This window comes from Oncorhynchus keta, chromosome 19 (assembly GCF_023373465.1).
Source record: "Oncorhynchus keta strain PuntledgeMale-10-30-2019 chromosome 19, Oket_V2, whole genome shotgun sequence".
Classification (NCBI taxonomy): Eukaryota; Metazoa; Chordata; class Actinopteri; order Salmoniformes; family Salmonidae; genus Oncorhynchus; species Oncorhynchus keta.
In genome coordinates, this window is record NC_068439.1 from 82,807,321 (window position 1) to 82,822,716 (window position 15,396).

The following is a 15,396-nucleotide window of genomic DNA, read 5'->3' on the forward strand; positions in this document are numbered from 1 at the left end:
AGGAAGAGTCCAGGTCCTATATCATGCCAGCCAGCCAGGGAGGGAGGAAGAGTCCAATGGTTCCTAGGAGACACACAATGATAAACATCCACAGGAAGATACGGTCGATCACCATGGCAACGTACTTCCAGTCTTCCTTCACCTGGATGGAGAGAGAGATGAGAGAGAGAGAGAGAGAGATGAGAGATGAGAGAGAGAGAGATGAGAGATGAGAGATGAGAGATGAGAGAGAGAAAGAGAGAGAGATGAGAGAGAGAGAGAGAGAGAGAGATGAGAGAGAGATGAGAGAGAGAGATGAGAGAGAGATGAGAGATGAGAGAGAGAGAGATGAGAGATGAGAGATGAGAGAGAGAGAGAGATGAGAGAGAGAAAGAGAGAGAGATGAGAGAGAGACATATGAATGAATGGTAACACTTTTAGTTGGATTGAGTGCAATGATCATGATGGTTTAAGTTGAACAATCATTGTAATTGAATGTTCTACAAGAACAAAAAATAGCAGCTATGTGCAATATTAGAGCTACAAATGCCTCCCCGTTCATCTGTGTTGCTGTATGTCATAACTAGTATACCGGTGTACCGGCACTACCGAATGGTTTTCTGGGTAGTCATTGTAGATACTTGGCATTTCAGAAATGGAAAGATCATTTAACTGGAATACAAAGGATCTGTATAACAGAAATACTCACACTGAAGTCTGCGTCCTCTGCCCTCAGGTGGTCTGCGATATAGTGCAGTCCCTCCAGAGCACGTATCACGCTGGGAGACAGAGGGAACTCTATCTCTCTAGAGTCTGACACCAAGTTAGCCGGTCGCTGGGTCGGGTTAACCCTTCTATTCACCCCACCTCCTCCTCCTTCAACCCCTCCATCCAGGCGGTTATGAGGCTGCCCTGCCCCTGGGTGTGGATGGTTCTGCTGGGGCGGAGGGGTGGAGCCTGGAGGTCTGGGTGACGGAGGACGGAAGGAGAAGTAAGAAGTCAGCTCCCCCAGCTCAAGGTCCTCATAACAAAGGGTCCGTCTTTGTAGGTCCTCCGTTGTCCCTCCTCCGTCCCGGAGCCAGCTGGCTGAGGTGCTGAGGAAGGGAGGAAGGCCTAGGCCTGGGAGCAAGAAGGGAATTTTATTTTATTTTATTTTACCTTTATTTAACCAGGCAAGTCAGTTAAGAACACATTCTTATTTACAATGACAGCCTAGGAACAGTGAGTTAACTGCCTTGTTCAGGGGCAGAAAGACAGATTTTTACATTGTCAGCTCGGAGGATTCGATCTAACAACCTTTCGGTTACTGGCCTAATGCTCTAATCACTATGCTACCTGCTGCCCCTGATGCAACAAGCTTGGGGAATTTTTCCCATTCTTCTCTGCAGATCCTCTCAAGCTCTGTTAGGTTGGATGGGGTTACACAGTTATTTTCAGGTCTCTCCAGAGATGTTCGATTGGGTTCAAGTCCGGGCTATGGCTGGGCCACTCAAGGACATTCAGAAACTGGTCCCGAAGCCACTCCTGCGTTGCCTTGGCTGTGTGCTTAGGGTCGTTGTCCTGTTGGAAGGTGAACCTTCACCCCAGTCTCAGGTCCTGAGTGCTCTGGAGCAGGTTTTCATCAAGGATCTCTGTACTTTTCTCTGCTCATCTTTCCCTTGATCCTAACTAGTTTCCCAGTTCATATCGCTGAAAAACATCCCCACACGGTTGATGCTGCCAGCACCATGCTTCACCGTAGAGATGGAGCCAAGTTTCCTCCAGACGTGACGCTTGGCATTAAGAGTTCAATCTTGGTTTCATCAGACCAGAGAATTGTATATCTCATGGTCTGAGAATCCTTTGACAAAACAGGGTATGGTAGTAGGTACCAGGCGCAACGGTTTGCGTCATGAACTGCAACGATTTCATGTGTCAAAAACGGTCCACTGCCCAAAGGACATCCAGCCAACTAGACACAACTGTGAGAAGCATCGGAGTCAACATGGGCCAGCATCCCTGTGGAACGCTTTCAACACCTTGTAGAGTCCACGTGGGCCAGCATCCCTGTGGAACGCTTTCAACACCTTGTAGAGTCAACATGGGCCAGCATCCCTGTGGAACGCTATCGACACCTTGTAGAGTCCACGTGGGCCAGCATCCCTGTGGAACGCTTTCAACACCTTGTAGAGTCCACGTGGGCCAGCATCCCTGTGGAACGCTTTCAACACCTTGTAGAGTCAACGTGGGCCAGCATCCCTGTGGAACGCTTTCAACACCTTGTAGAGTCAACATGGGCCAGCATCCCTGTGGAACGCTTTCAACACCTTGTAGAGTCAACATGGGCCAGCATCCCTGTGGAACGCTTTCAACACCTTGTAGAGTCAACATGGGCCAGCATCCCTGTGGAACACTATCGACACCTTGTAGAGTCAACATGGGCCAGCATCCCTGTGGAACGCTTTCAACACCTTGTAGAGTCAACATGGGCCAGCATCCCTGTGGAACACTATCGACACCTTGTAGAGTCAACATGGGCCAGCATCCCTGTAGAACGCTTGCAACACCTTGTAGAGTCAACATGGGCCAGCATCCCTGTGGAACACTATCGACACCTTGTAGAGTCAACATGGGCCAGCATCCCTGTAGAACGCTTTCAACACCTTGTAGAGTCAACATGGGCCAGCATCCCTGTAGAACACTTTCAACACCTTGTAGAGTCAACATGGGCCAGCATCCCTGTGGAACGCTTTCGACACCTTGTAGAGTCAACATGGGCCAGCATCCCTGTGGAACGCTTTCGACACCTTGTAGAGTCAACATGGACCAGCATCCCTGTGGAACGCTTTGAACAACTTGTAGAGTCAACATGGGCCAGTATCCCTGTGGAACACTATCGACACCTTGTAGAGTCAACATGGGCCAGCATCCCCGTGGAACGCTTTCTACACCTTGTAGAGTCATCATGGGCCAGCATCCCTGTGGAACGCTATCGACACCTTGTAGAGTCAACATGGGCCAGCATCCCTGTGGAACGCTTTCTACACCTTGTAGAGTCATCATGGGCCAGCATCCCTGTGGAACGCTATCGACACCTTGTAGAGTCCACATGGGCCAGCATCCCTGTGGAACGCTTTCGACACCTTGTAGAGTCATCATGGGCCAGCATCCCTGTGGAACACTTTCAACACCTTGAAGAGTCAACATGGGCCAGTATCCCTGTGGAACACTTTCAACACCTTGTAGAGTCAACATGGGCCAGCATCCCTGTGGAACGCTTTCGACACCTTGTAGAGTCAACATGGACCAGCATCCCTGTGGAACGCTTTCAACACCTTGTAGAGTCAACATGGGCCAGCATCCCTGTGGAACACTATCGACACCTTGTAGAGTCAACATGGGCCAGCATCCCTGTGGAACGCTTTCAACACCTTGTAGAGTCCATGAACCGAAGAACTGAAGCTGTTCTGATAAAAACAAAGCCCTGCGGCCTGTGAATTCTGTATCCGGCCCCGTTCATCAAATAGCTTCAGCATGTGCTCCAAATAACAGGATTTAGGTTCATGAAATAATTTAAAGCAAAATTTGTGATTATTTATTATCCTAGTGTTTATAAGTACTTAGGCATATAATATGAATTAGGCCTCAACTCTGAACTGGTGAGGACAGCTCATAAGGTCTCCTAAATATCTGTCCACTAGGTGGCACTCTTATGACTAAAGAGGCTCTTTGTGGATATGGACCCAGGTCTCACTTAAGGAAAAAGGTTGTCTGACTTCAATGGGACTTTCTGGTTAACAATGTAAAGAAACTCATCTGGTAGTCTGGTATTGGTGGTGGTGGTACATCCTGGTCAGGGCAGTATAGAGGAAACATGGTGCTATTTGTCCTGGTCAGGGCAGTATAGAGGAAACATGGTGCTATTTGTCCTGGTCAGGGCAGTATAGAGGAATATGCTGCTATTTGTCCTGGTCAGGGCAGTATAGAAGGAACATGGTGCTATTTTTCCTGGTCAGGGCAGTATAGAGGGAACATGGTGCTATTTGTCCTGGTCAGGGCAGTACAGAGGAAACATGGTGCTATTTGTCCTGGTCAGGGCAGTATAGAGGAATCATGGTGCTATTTGTCCTGGTCAGGGCAGCATAGAGGAAACATGGTGCTCTTTGTCCTGGTCAGGGCAGTATAGAGGAAACATGGTGCTATTTGTCCTGGTCAGGGCAGTACAGAGGAAACATGGTGATATTTGTCCTGGTCAGGGCAGCATAGAGGAAACATGGTGCTATTTGTCCTGGTCAGGGCAGTATAGAGGAATATGGTGCTATTTGTCCTGGTCAGGGCAGTATAGAGGAAACATGGTGCTATTTGTCCTGGTCAGGGCAGTATAGAGGAAACATGGTGCTATTTGTCCTGGTCAGGGCAGCATAGAGGAAACATGGTGCTATTTGTCCTGGTCAGGGCAGTATAGAGGAAACATGGTGCTATTTGTCCTGGTCAGGGCAGTATAGAGGAAACATGGTGCTATTTGTCCTGGTCAGGGCAGTATAGAGGAAACATGGTGCTATTTGTCCTGGTCAGGGCAGTATAGAGGAATATGGTGCTATTTGTCCTCGTCAGGGCAGTATAGAGGGAACATGGTGCCATTTGTCCTGGTCAGGGCAGTATAGAAGGAATATGGTGCTATTTGTCCTCGTCAGGGCAGTATAGAGGGAACATGGTGCTATTTGTCCTGGTCAGGGCAGTATAGAGGAAACATGGTGCTATTTGTCCTGGTCAGGGCAGTATAGAGGGAACATGGTGCTATTTGTCCTGGTCAGGGCAGTATAGAGGAACATGGTGCCATTTGTCCTGGTCAGGGCAGTATAGAGGGAACATGGTGCTATTTTTCCTGGTCAGGGCAGTATAGAGGGAACATGGTGCTATTTGTCCTGGTCAGGGCAGTATAGAGGAAACATGGTGCTATTTGTCCTGGTCAGGGCAGTATAGAGGAAACATGGTGCTATTTGTCCTGGTCAGGGCAGCATAGAGGAAACATGGTGCTATTTGTCCTGGTCAGGGCAGTATAGAGGAAACATGGTGCTATTTGTCCTGGTCAGGGCAGTATAGAGGAAACATGGTGCTATTTGTCCTGGTCAGGGCAGCATAGAGGAAACATGGTGCTATTTGTCCTGGTCAGGGCAGTATAGAGGAATATGGTGCTATTTGTCCTGGTCAGGGCAGTATAGAGGAAACATGGTGCTATTTGTCCTGGTCAGGGCAGTATAGAAGGAACATGGTGCTATTTGTCCTGGTCAGGGCAGTATAGAGGGAACATGGTGCTATTTGTCCTGGTCAGGGCAGTATAGAAGGAACATGGTGCTATTTGTCCTGGTCAGGGCAGTATAGAAGGAACATGGTGCTATTTGTCCTGGTCAGGGCAGTATAGAGGAAACATGGTGCTATTTGTCCTGGTCAGGGCAGTATAGAGGGAACATGGTGCCATTTGGGATGCAAACAGAGACTAGGGACTTATTTCCCACGTGGTCCTCATCATTATCAGCACCTAACCTGCTGGTCTGGGGTTAATGGTCCGTCCCTGGTGCTGTGCCACCGCTGCCCCCTGCTGGAGCATCAACAACCTGCGTCTCCGTCCGTCCGGCGCGGGCCGCCTCATGAACAGCCACCTGGGGATCAGGTCCAGGAAGACAGAGTGGACCCAGCGAGGCATCTTATGGGTCCCCGGGGAGCGGTGGTGGACGTTGAGGACAAACACGGTGATGACGATGGAGAGAGTGACGAAGATCATGGTGAAGAGGAGATATTCTCCAATCAGAGGGATAACCAGGGAGGTGGAAGGGATGATCTCTGTGATGAGGAGCAGGAAGACGGTGAGGGAGAGGAGGACGGAGATACACAGGGTGATCTTCTCCCCACAGTCTGAAACAACGAGGAGAAGAAGAAACAAACAGACTTTATTTACTATCTTGCAGGAAATGGAAATGTGTATTTTTGCTCCCGATCCAACCCCCGTTAAACACACTAACACACACACACACACACACACACACACACACACACACACACACACACACACACACACACACACACACACACACACACACACACACACACACACCTAAGATACGTGTTCTCTCTATCCAGGAGACAGTTGTGACTCTCTGTACTCCAATGTGGGAAGCGATGTGGTTTAACCAAACTGCTCCTCAATTGCATGTCGTTTTTGGAGATCTCCACAAGCCCATCACAGAGTTGGTTGGTGGAGGAACAGGTTAGAACAGAAACCTCAGAGAGGAGCTGAGAGACTGAGGGTCTGAGAGTCTGACTGCTCTCGACATGTTCAGCATGTCAGAGCTGAGGATGCTGGGTAATACCAGTGTCTACAATACCTTTACCGAGGGTGGAGTCTGACTGCTCTCGACATGTTCAGCAGGGGGTGGAGTCTGACTGCTCTCGACATGTTCAGCAGGGGGTGGAGTCTGACTGCTCTCGACATGTTCAGCAGGGGGTGGAGTCTGACTGCTCTCGACATGCTCAGCAGGGGGTGGAGTCTGACTGCTCTCGACATGTTCAGCAGGGGGTGGAGTCTGACTGCTCTCGACATGCTCAGCAGGGGGTGGAGTCTGACTGCTCTCGACATGCTCAGCAGGGGGTGGAGTCTGACTGCTCTCGACATGTTCAGCAGGGGGTGGAGTCTGACTGCTCTCGACATGCTCAGCAGGGGGTGGAGTCTGACTGCTCTCGACATGTTCAGCAGGGGGTGGAGTCTGACTGCTCTCGACATGCTCAGCAGGGGGTGGAGTCTGACTGCTCTCCATGTTCAGCAGGGGTGGAGTCTGACTGCTCTCGACATGCTCAGCAGGGGGTGGAGTCTGACTGCTCTCGACATGCTCAGCAGGGGGTGGAGTCTGACTGCTCTCGACATGCTCAGCAGGGGGTGGAGTCTGACTGCTCTCGACATGTTCAGCAGGGGGTGGAGTCTGACTGCTCTCGACATGTTCAGCAGGGGGTGGAGTCTGACTGCTCTCGACATGTTCAGCAGGGGGTGGAGTCTGACTGCTCTCGACATGCTCAGCAGGGGGTGGAGTCTGACTGCTTTCGACATGTTCAGCAGGGGGTGGAGTCTGACTGCTTTCGACATGTTCAGCAGGGGGTGGAGTCTGACTGCTTTCGACATGCTCAGCAGGGGGTGGAGTCTGACTGCTCTCGACATGCTCAGCAGGGGGTGGAGTCTGACTGCTCTCGACATGTTCAGCAGGGGGTGGAGTCTGACTGCTCTCGACATGCTCAGCAGGGGGTGGAGTCTGACTGCTCTCGACATGCTCAGCAGGGGGTGGAGTCTGACTGCTCTCGACATGCTCAGCAGGGGGTGGAGTCTGACTGCTCTCGACATGCTCAGCAGGGGGTGGAGTCTGACTGCTCTCGACATGCTCAGCAGGGGGTGGACCCCAACATGGAGAGGTTGCTTTTGTGAATGTGAATCTTCTTACCAGTGAATATCACTGTTTCAACCCAGTTGGTTTTTAGTCAAATAATCCTTTAATAAATTTATTTTATGTATCTTTAACAGTTCAGTTAAAATATCCTGTTTTCTGTCTTAGTGTCGTTGTCCACCCCCAGGGATCTAAGGCCTGATCGACCAGTGACCTTAAGGTGCTTTCAGACCATCTGGGCTGTAACTGGAAGCTGTTTCTTATATGATACTCTGAGCTGGGTGAATGAGACAGGCACTGAGCTGCAGGGAGACTCCGGATACCAGCTCACAAAGACCACTGACTGTGACATCACTCTGACTGTGACATCACTCTGACTGTGACATCACTCTGACTGTGACCTCACTCTGGCTGTGAAATCACTCTGACTGTGACATCACTCTGACTGTGACCTCACTCTGACTGTGAAATCACTCTGACTGTGAAATCACTCTGACTGTGACCTCACTCTGACTGTGACATCACTCTGACTGTGACATCACTCTGACTGTGACATCACTCTGACTGTGACATCACTCTGACTGCGACTCTCCAGAGGAAGGACAACAACAGGAAGTGGAGTTGTCAGGCGGAGAACCAGGGAGAAGTGAAGACCTTCCTGGACTTCACCTCCACATTTTCAGCTAGACATTATCAAATCAAATCAAATCAAATCAAATCTAATTGTATTTGTCACATACACATGGTTAGCAGATGTTAAATGCGAGTGTAGCGAAATGCTTGTGCTTCTAGTTCCGACAATGCAGTGATAACCAACAAGTAATCTAACTAACAATTCCAAAACTACTGTCTTATACACAGTGTAAGGGGATAAGGAATATGTACATAAGGATATATGAATGAGTGATGGTACAGAGCAGCATACAGTAGATGGTATCGAGTACAGTATATACATATGAGATGAGTGTGTAGACAAAGTAAACAAAGTGGCATAGTTAAAGTGGCTAGTGATACATGTGTTACATAAGGATGCAGTCGATGATGTAGAGTACAGTATATACATATGCATATGAGATGAATAATGTAGGGTAAGTAACATTATATAAGGTAGCATTGTTTAAAGTGGCTAGTGATATATTTACATAATTCCCATCAATTCCCATTATTAAAATGGCTGGAGTTGGGTCAGTGTCAATGACAGTGTGTTGGCAGCAGCCACTCACTGTTAGTGGTGGCTGTTTAACAGTCTGATGGCCTTGAGATAGAAGCTGTTTTTCAGTCTCTCGGTCCCAGCTTTGATGCACCTGTACTGACCTCGCCTTCTGGATGATAGCGGGGTGAACAGGCAGTGGTTCGGGTGGTTGATGTCCTTGATGATCTTTATGGCCTTCCTGTAACAACGGGTGGTGTAGGTGTCCTGGAGGGCAGGTAGTTTGCCCCCGGTGATGCGTTGTGCAGTCCTCACTACCCTCTGGAGAGCCTTACGGCTGAGGGCGGAGCAGTTGCCGTACCAGGCGGTGATACAGCCCGCCAGGATGCTCTCGATTGTGCATCTGTAGAAGTTTGTGAGTGCTTTTGGTGACAAGCCGAATTTCTTCAGCCTCCTGAGGTTGAATAGGCGCTGCTGCGCCTTCTTCACGACGCTGTCAGTGTGAGTGGACCAATTCAGTTTGTCTGTGATGTGTATGCCGAGGAACTTAAAACTAGCTACCCTCTCCACTACTGTTCCATCGATGTGGATAGGGGGTGTTCCCTCTGCTGTTTCCTGAAGTGCACAATCATCTCCTTAGTTTTGTTGACGTTGAGTGTGAGGTTATTTTCCTGACACCACACTCCGAGGGCCCTTACCTCCTCCCTGTAGGCCGTCTCGTCGTTGTTGGTAATCAAGCCTACCACTGTTGTGTCGTCCGCAAACTTGATGATTGAGTTGGAGGCGTGCGTGGCCACGCAGTCGTGGGTGAACAGGGAGTACAGGAGAGGGCTCAGAACGCACCCTTGTGGGGCCCCCGTGTTGAGGATCAGCGGGGAGGAGATGTTGTTGCCTACCCTCACCACCTGGGGGCGGCCCGTCAGGAAGTCCAGTACCCAGTTGCACAGGGCGGGGTCGAGACCCAGGGTCTCGAGCTTGATGACGAGCTTGGAGGGTACTATGGTGTTGAATGCCGAGCTGTAGTCGATGAACAGCATTCTCACATAGGTATTCCTCTTGTCCAGGTGGGTTAGGGCAGTGTGCAGTGTGGTTGAGATTGCATCGTCTGTGGACCTATTTGGGCGGTAAGCAAATTGGAGTGGGTCTAGGGTGTCAGGTAGGGTGGAGGTGATATGGTCCTTGACTAGTCTCTCAAAGCACTTCATGATGACGGAAGTGAGTGCTACGGGGCGGTAGTCGTTTAGCTCAGTTACCTTACATAGATATCGATACCATTTCATCAAGTAGTTCTGAATCAGCTTTTGTTTTGACTGCATGTTGGTTGTCTGTATTCCAGAGAAGGGTGGTGAGGGGAGGACAGGCTCATAATAATGACTGGAATGGTATCACCATGGAAACCACATGTTTAATGTATTTGATACCATTCCGTTCATTCCGTTCCGGCCATTACTGTCAGCCCGTCTTCTAATGTTAAGTGCCACCAGCCACCACTGATATTCCCCCATTTTCTAACGGGACCAACAGGCCCAAGTCCTGCTCCCTCTGTGATGCCAAATCACACTTCTCCAGGTGCACTTGGTAACATGTTATTTAGTCTGAACAACCAAAAAGTATGCATGTATGCACAACTAGAAATGATCAAGTTCCCGAGGGGAAGTTTTTCTCAGCTCAGGAACATTATACAGGGATAAAAGACTGTTGGTGATTATCATCCTCTGTACAAACCTTCCTTTACATTTTCAGCTTCAGACCTTCCCTACTTCTCACTTAAAACACAGTTTCTGTGTATTAATACATGAAGGTTTGTGTTTGATCACTGTCCGTCCTATTGTCCAGGTACCACTAACAGTGTCCAGTTCTCCATCGACATCGTTGTCTTTGTAGCACAGACCATCATGGTTGCCATAGGTACTATTTACAAAAACCAGGAAGAACCGCCCACCAGCAGGTGAGAATCACAGGGATTGGTTCCTTTTTAGTTCCATTTAGGTCCCTAGCTTCCACACCTTCAATGTTCACAGATCTATAAGACTTGATAGATCTATTTCTAATCAGATATGGATGAGGGAACCAATCCATCCATAGGCCAATCGGAGCATACCATAAATTACATTCACATATCCTGTCCTTCAGATCAACTGAAATGGAATCAATTCAAATAAAATGATCAACTGAAATGGAATCAATTCAAATAAAATGATCAACTGAAATGGAATCAATTCAAATAAAATGATCAACTGAAATGGAATCAATTCAAATAAAATGATCAACTGAAATGGAATCAATTCAAATAAAATGATCAACTGAAATGGAATCAATTCAAATAAAATGATCAACTGAAATGGAATCAATTCAAATAAAATGATCAACTGAAATGGAATCAATTCAAATAAAATGATCAACTGAAATGGAATCAATTCAAATAAAATGATCAACTGAAATGGAATCAATTCAAATAAAATGATCAACTGAAATGGAATCAATTCAAATAAAATGATCAACTGAAATGGAATCAATTCAAATAAAATGATCAACTGAAATGGAATCAATTCAAATAAAATAAAACGATCAACTGAAATGGAATCAGGTCATAAATAGTCCTTTGACATAAATCCTCTTGTCCATATAAACCCTGTTTCAACTATTTCATCTGTAAGGTTTTCTATAGAATCTGGGTCTGTCATGTTGTCTGATGTGTTTGCTGTTGTTTCTGTTCTCTGTATAGAACTTAAAAGGAGGCCTCTGGTATTGAGATTCAGGTCCTGGAGGAATGACCCCTTGACCCCTATTCTTCTCCCAGTGCAGGACTAAGACTTATATCTAAACTGTCTGTAGCTTTATTGGATTGACTAAAAAACAGGTGATGTTCATCTATGATAGGGCGTAGTGTTTTGGATCTTGGTTTGCGTTTGTACATTTAGTTTTTTCTTCTTCTTGCATGCAGTATGGATGCAGAAATGTACTATGCCATGTTTGGTTGACAAAATATACGTTTGCGTTTTAATTTATGTCATAAAAAATATATATATATATATACAATATGTGTGTGAAATCTGGACTATTTTCAGTTGTATCAACCTGTGATGTTCCACAACGTCCACTAGATGGGGACGTTACCTACTAATTGAAAAAAAGTATTGCTTCCGCCTCTCTTGCCCAAACCTGGGCTCGAACCAGGGACCCTCTGAACACATCGAACAACAGTCACCAACAACTCGTCATTAGTTATTGCAGATTAAAAAGGGAAACAACAAATACTTACACTTCTGAGTGAGTGAGTGATGTCACCGATTGAAACTCTACTAGCTTCACCTCTAACTAGCCAGCCGTTTTACACCGGTAACATTACGGACATTCTCTGTTAATCTACTTACCTGCTTGGAGATGGGAGACTAGGACCTACCTGAGGGGAGACTAGGAACTACCTGAGATGAGACTATGACCTACCTGAGGAGGGACTAGGGATCTACCTGAGGGGAGATGGGAGACTAGGACCTACCTGAGGGGAGACTAGGGCCTACCCGAGGGGAGACTAGGGCCTACCTGAGGGGAGACTAGGACCTACCTGAGGGGAGACTAGGATCTACCTGAGGGGAGACTAGGACCTACCTGAGGGGAGACTAGGACCTACCTGAGGGGAGACTAGGACCTACCTGAGGGGAGACTAGGACCTACCTGAGGGGAGACTAGGACCTACCTGAGGAGAGACTAGGAACTACCTGAGGGGAGACTAGGACCTACCTGAGGGGAGACTAGGACCTACCTGAGGGGAGACGAGGAACTACCTGAGATGAGACTATGACCTACCTGAGGGGAGACTAGGACCTACCTGAGGGGAGACTAGGAACTACCTGAGGGGAGACTAGGACCTACCTGAGGGGAGACTAGGACCTACCTGAGGGGGGACTAGGGATCTACCTGAGGGGAGACTATGACCTACCTGAGGGGAGACTAGGAACTACCTGAGATGAGACTATGACCTACCTGAGGGGAGACTAGGACCTACCTGAGGGGGGACTAGGGCCTACCCGAGGGGAGACTAGGACCTACCTGAGGGGAGACTAGGACCTACCTGAGGGGAGACTAGGACCTACCTGAGGGGAGACTAGGGCCTACCTGAGGGGAGACTAGGACCTACCTGAGGGGAGACTAGGACCTACCTGAGGGGAGACTAGGACCTACCTGAGGGGAGACTAGGATCTACCTGAGGGGAGACTAGGACCTACCTGAGGGGAGACTAGGACCTACCTGAGGGGAGACTAGGACCTACCTGAGGGGAGACTAGGACCTACCTGAGGGGAGACTAGGACCTACCTGAGGGGAGACTAGGACCTACCTGAGGGGAGACTAGGACCTACCTGAGGGGAGACTAGGATCTACCTGAGGGGAGACTAGGACCTACCTGAGGGGAGACTAGGACCTACCTGAGGGGAGACTAGGACCTACCTGAGGGGAGACTAGGACCTACCTGAGGGGAGACTAGGACCTACCTGAGGAGAGACTAGGAACTACCTGAGGGGAGACTAGGACCTACCTGAGGGGAGACTAGGACCTACCTGAGGGGAGACGAGGAACTACCTGAGATGAGACTATGACCTACCTGAGGGGAGACTAGGACCTACCTGAGGGGAGACTAGGAACTACCTGAGGGGAGACTAGGACCTACCTGAGGGGAGACTAGGACCTACCTGAGGGGGACTAGGGATCTACCTGAGGGGAGACTATGACCTACCTGAGGGGAGACTAGGAACTACCTGAGATGAGACTATGACCTACCTGAGGGGAGACTAGGACCTACCTGAGGGGGGACTAGGGATCTACCTGAGGGGAGATGGGAGACTAGGACCTACCTGAGGGGAGACTAGGGCCTACCCGAGGGGAGACTAGGGCCTACCTGAGGGGAGACTAGGGCCTACCTGAGGGGAGACTAGGGCCTACCTGAGGGGAGACTAGGGCCTACCTGAGGGGAGACTAGGACCTACCTGAGGGGAGACTAGGACCTACCTGAGGGGAGACTACATTTACATTACATTTAAGTCATTTAGCAGACGCTCTTATCCAGAGCGACCAGAGGGGAGACTAGGATCTACCTGAGGGGAGACTAGGACCTACCTGAGATGAGACTAGGTGCTACCTGAGGGGAGACTAGGACCTACCTGAGGGGAGACTAGGACCTACCTGAGGGGAGACTAGGACCTACCTGAGGGGAGACTAGGACCTACCTGAGGGGAGACTAGGATCTACCTGAGGGGAGACTAGGACCTACCTGAGGGGAGACTAGGACCTACCTGAGGGGAGACTAGGACCTACCTGAGGGGAGACTAGGACCTACCTGAGGAGAGACTAGGAACTACCTGAGGGGAGACTAGGACCTACCTGAGGGGAGACTAGGACCTACCTGAGGGGAGACGAAGAACTACCTGAGATGAGACTATGACCTACCTGAGGGGAGACTAGGACCTACCTGAGGGGAGACTAGGAACTACCTGAGGGGAGACTAGGACCTACCTGAGGGGAGACTAGGACCTACCTGAGGGGGACTAGGGATCTACCTGAGGGGAGACTATGACCTACCTGAGGGGAGACTAGGAACTACCTGAGATGAGACTATGACCTACCTGAGGGGAGACTAGGACCTACCTGAGGGGGGACTAGGGATCTACCTGAGGGGAGATCGAAGACTAGGACCTACCCGAGGGGAGACTAGGGTCTACCTGAGGGGAGACTAGGAACTACCTGAGGGGAGACTAGGAACTACCTGAGGGGAGACTAGGACCTACCTGAGGGGAGAGAGAAGACTAGGACCTACCTGAGGGGAGATAGAAGACTAGGACCTACCTGAGGGGAGATAGAAGACTAGGACCTACCTGAGGGGAGATAGAAGACTAGGACCTACCTGAGGGGAGATAGAAGACCAGGACCTACCTCAGGGGAGACTAGGACCTACCTCAGGGGAGACTAGGACCTACCTGAGGGGAGACTAGGATCTACCTGAGGGGAGACTAGGAACTACCTGAGGGGAGACTAGGACCTACCTGAGGGGAGACTAGGAACTACCTGAGATGAGACTATGACCTACCTGAGGGGAGACTAGGACCTACCTGAGGGGAGACTAGGACCTACCTGAGGGGAGATCGAAGACTAGGACCTACCTGAGGGGAGATAGAAGACTAGGACCTACCTGAGGGGAGATCGAAGACTAGGACCTACCTGAGGGGAGATAGAAAACTAGGACCTACCTGAGGGGAGATAGAAGACTAGGACCTACCTGAGGGGAGATAGAAGACTAGGACCTACCTGAGGGGAGATAGAAGACTAGGACCTACCTGAGGGGAGTCTAGGACCTACCTGAGGGGAGACTAGGATCTACCTGAGGGGAGTCTAGGACCTACCTGAGGGGAGATAGAAGACCAGGACCTACCTCAGGGGAGACTAGGACCTACCTGAGGGGAGACTAGGACCTACCTGAGGGGAGACTAGGAACTACCTGAGGGGAGACTAGGACCTACCTGAGGGGAGACTAGGAACTACCTGAGATGAGACTATGACCTACCTGAGGGGAGATAGAAGACTCGGACCTACCTGAGGGAAGATAGAAGACTAGGACCTACCTGAGGGGAGATAGAAGACTAGGACCTACCTGAGGGGAGATAGAAGACCAGGACCTACCTCAGGGGAGACTAGGACCTACCTAAGGGGAGATAGAAGACTAGGACCTACCTCAGGGGAGACTAGGACCTACCTGAGGGGAGATAGAAGACTCGGACCTACCTGAGGGAAGATAGAAGACTAGGACCTACCTGAGGGGAGATAGAAGACTAGGACCTACCTGAGGGGAGATAGAAGACCAGGACCTACCTG

At 49.6% G+C, this 15,396-nt stretch overlaps 1 protein-coding gene and 1 long non-coding RNA gene across 10 annotated transcripts in view; both read right to left on the reverse strand.

The window, feature by feature from the left end:
* Positions 1-3: 3 nt before the first annotated feature.
* LOC118377754 (neuronal acetylcholine receptor subunit alpha-2-like) overlaps positions 4-15,396 on the reverse strand; it is a 70,529-nt gene continuing 55,136 nt past the window's right edge. For both annotated transcript variants that reach the window (XM_052471595.1, XM_052471594.1), the window contains exons 7-9: positions 5,503-5,871; positions 689-1,098; positions 4-142 (exon numbers count right to left, since the gene is read on the reverse strand). In XM_052471595.1, the coding sequence (XP_052327555.1) occupies positions 17-142; positions 689-1,098; positions 5,503-5,871 (905 nt within the window). In that variant the 3' untranslated portion in view covers positions 4-16. The remainder of the gene's footprint in view (positions 143-688; positions 1,099-5,502; positions 5,872-15,396) is intronic.
* LOC127909541 (uncharacterized) lies at positions 2,209-3,326 on the reverse strand. Of its 8 annotated transcripts, none has more exons than XR_008071790.1 (5): positions 3,294-3,326; positions 2,958-3,005; positions 2,862-2,909; positions 2,622-2,765; positions 2,209-2,333 (listed from the first exon to the last, which is right to left on the reverse strand). It is a non-coding gene; the product is annotated as an uncharacterized LOC127909541 (long non-coding RNA). The 8 variants fall into 8 exon arrangements; XR_008071789.1 differs by having other exon boundaries at positions 3,246-3,326; XR_008071786.1 differs by having other exon boundaries at positions 3,198-3,314.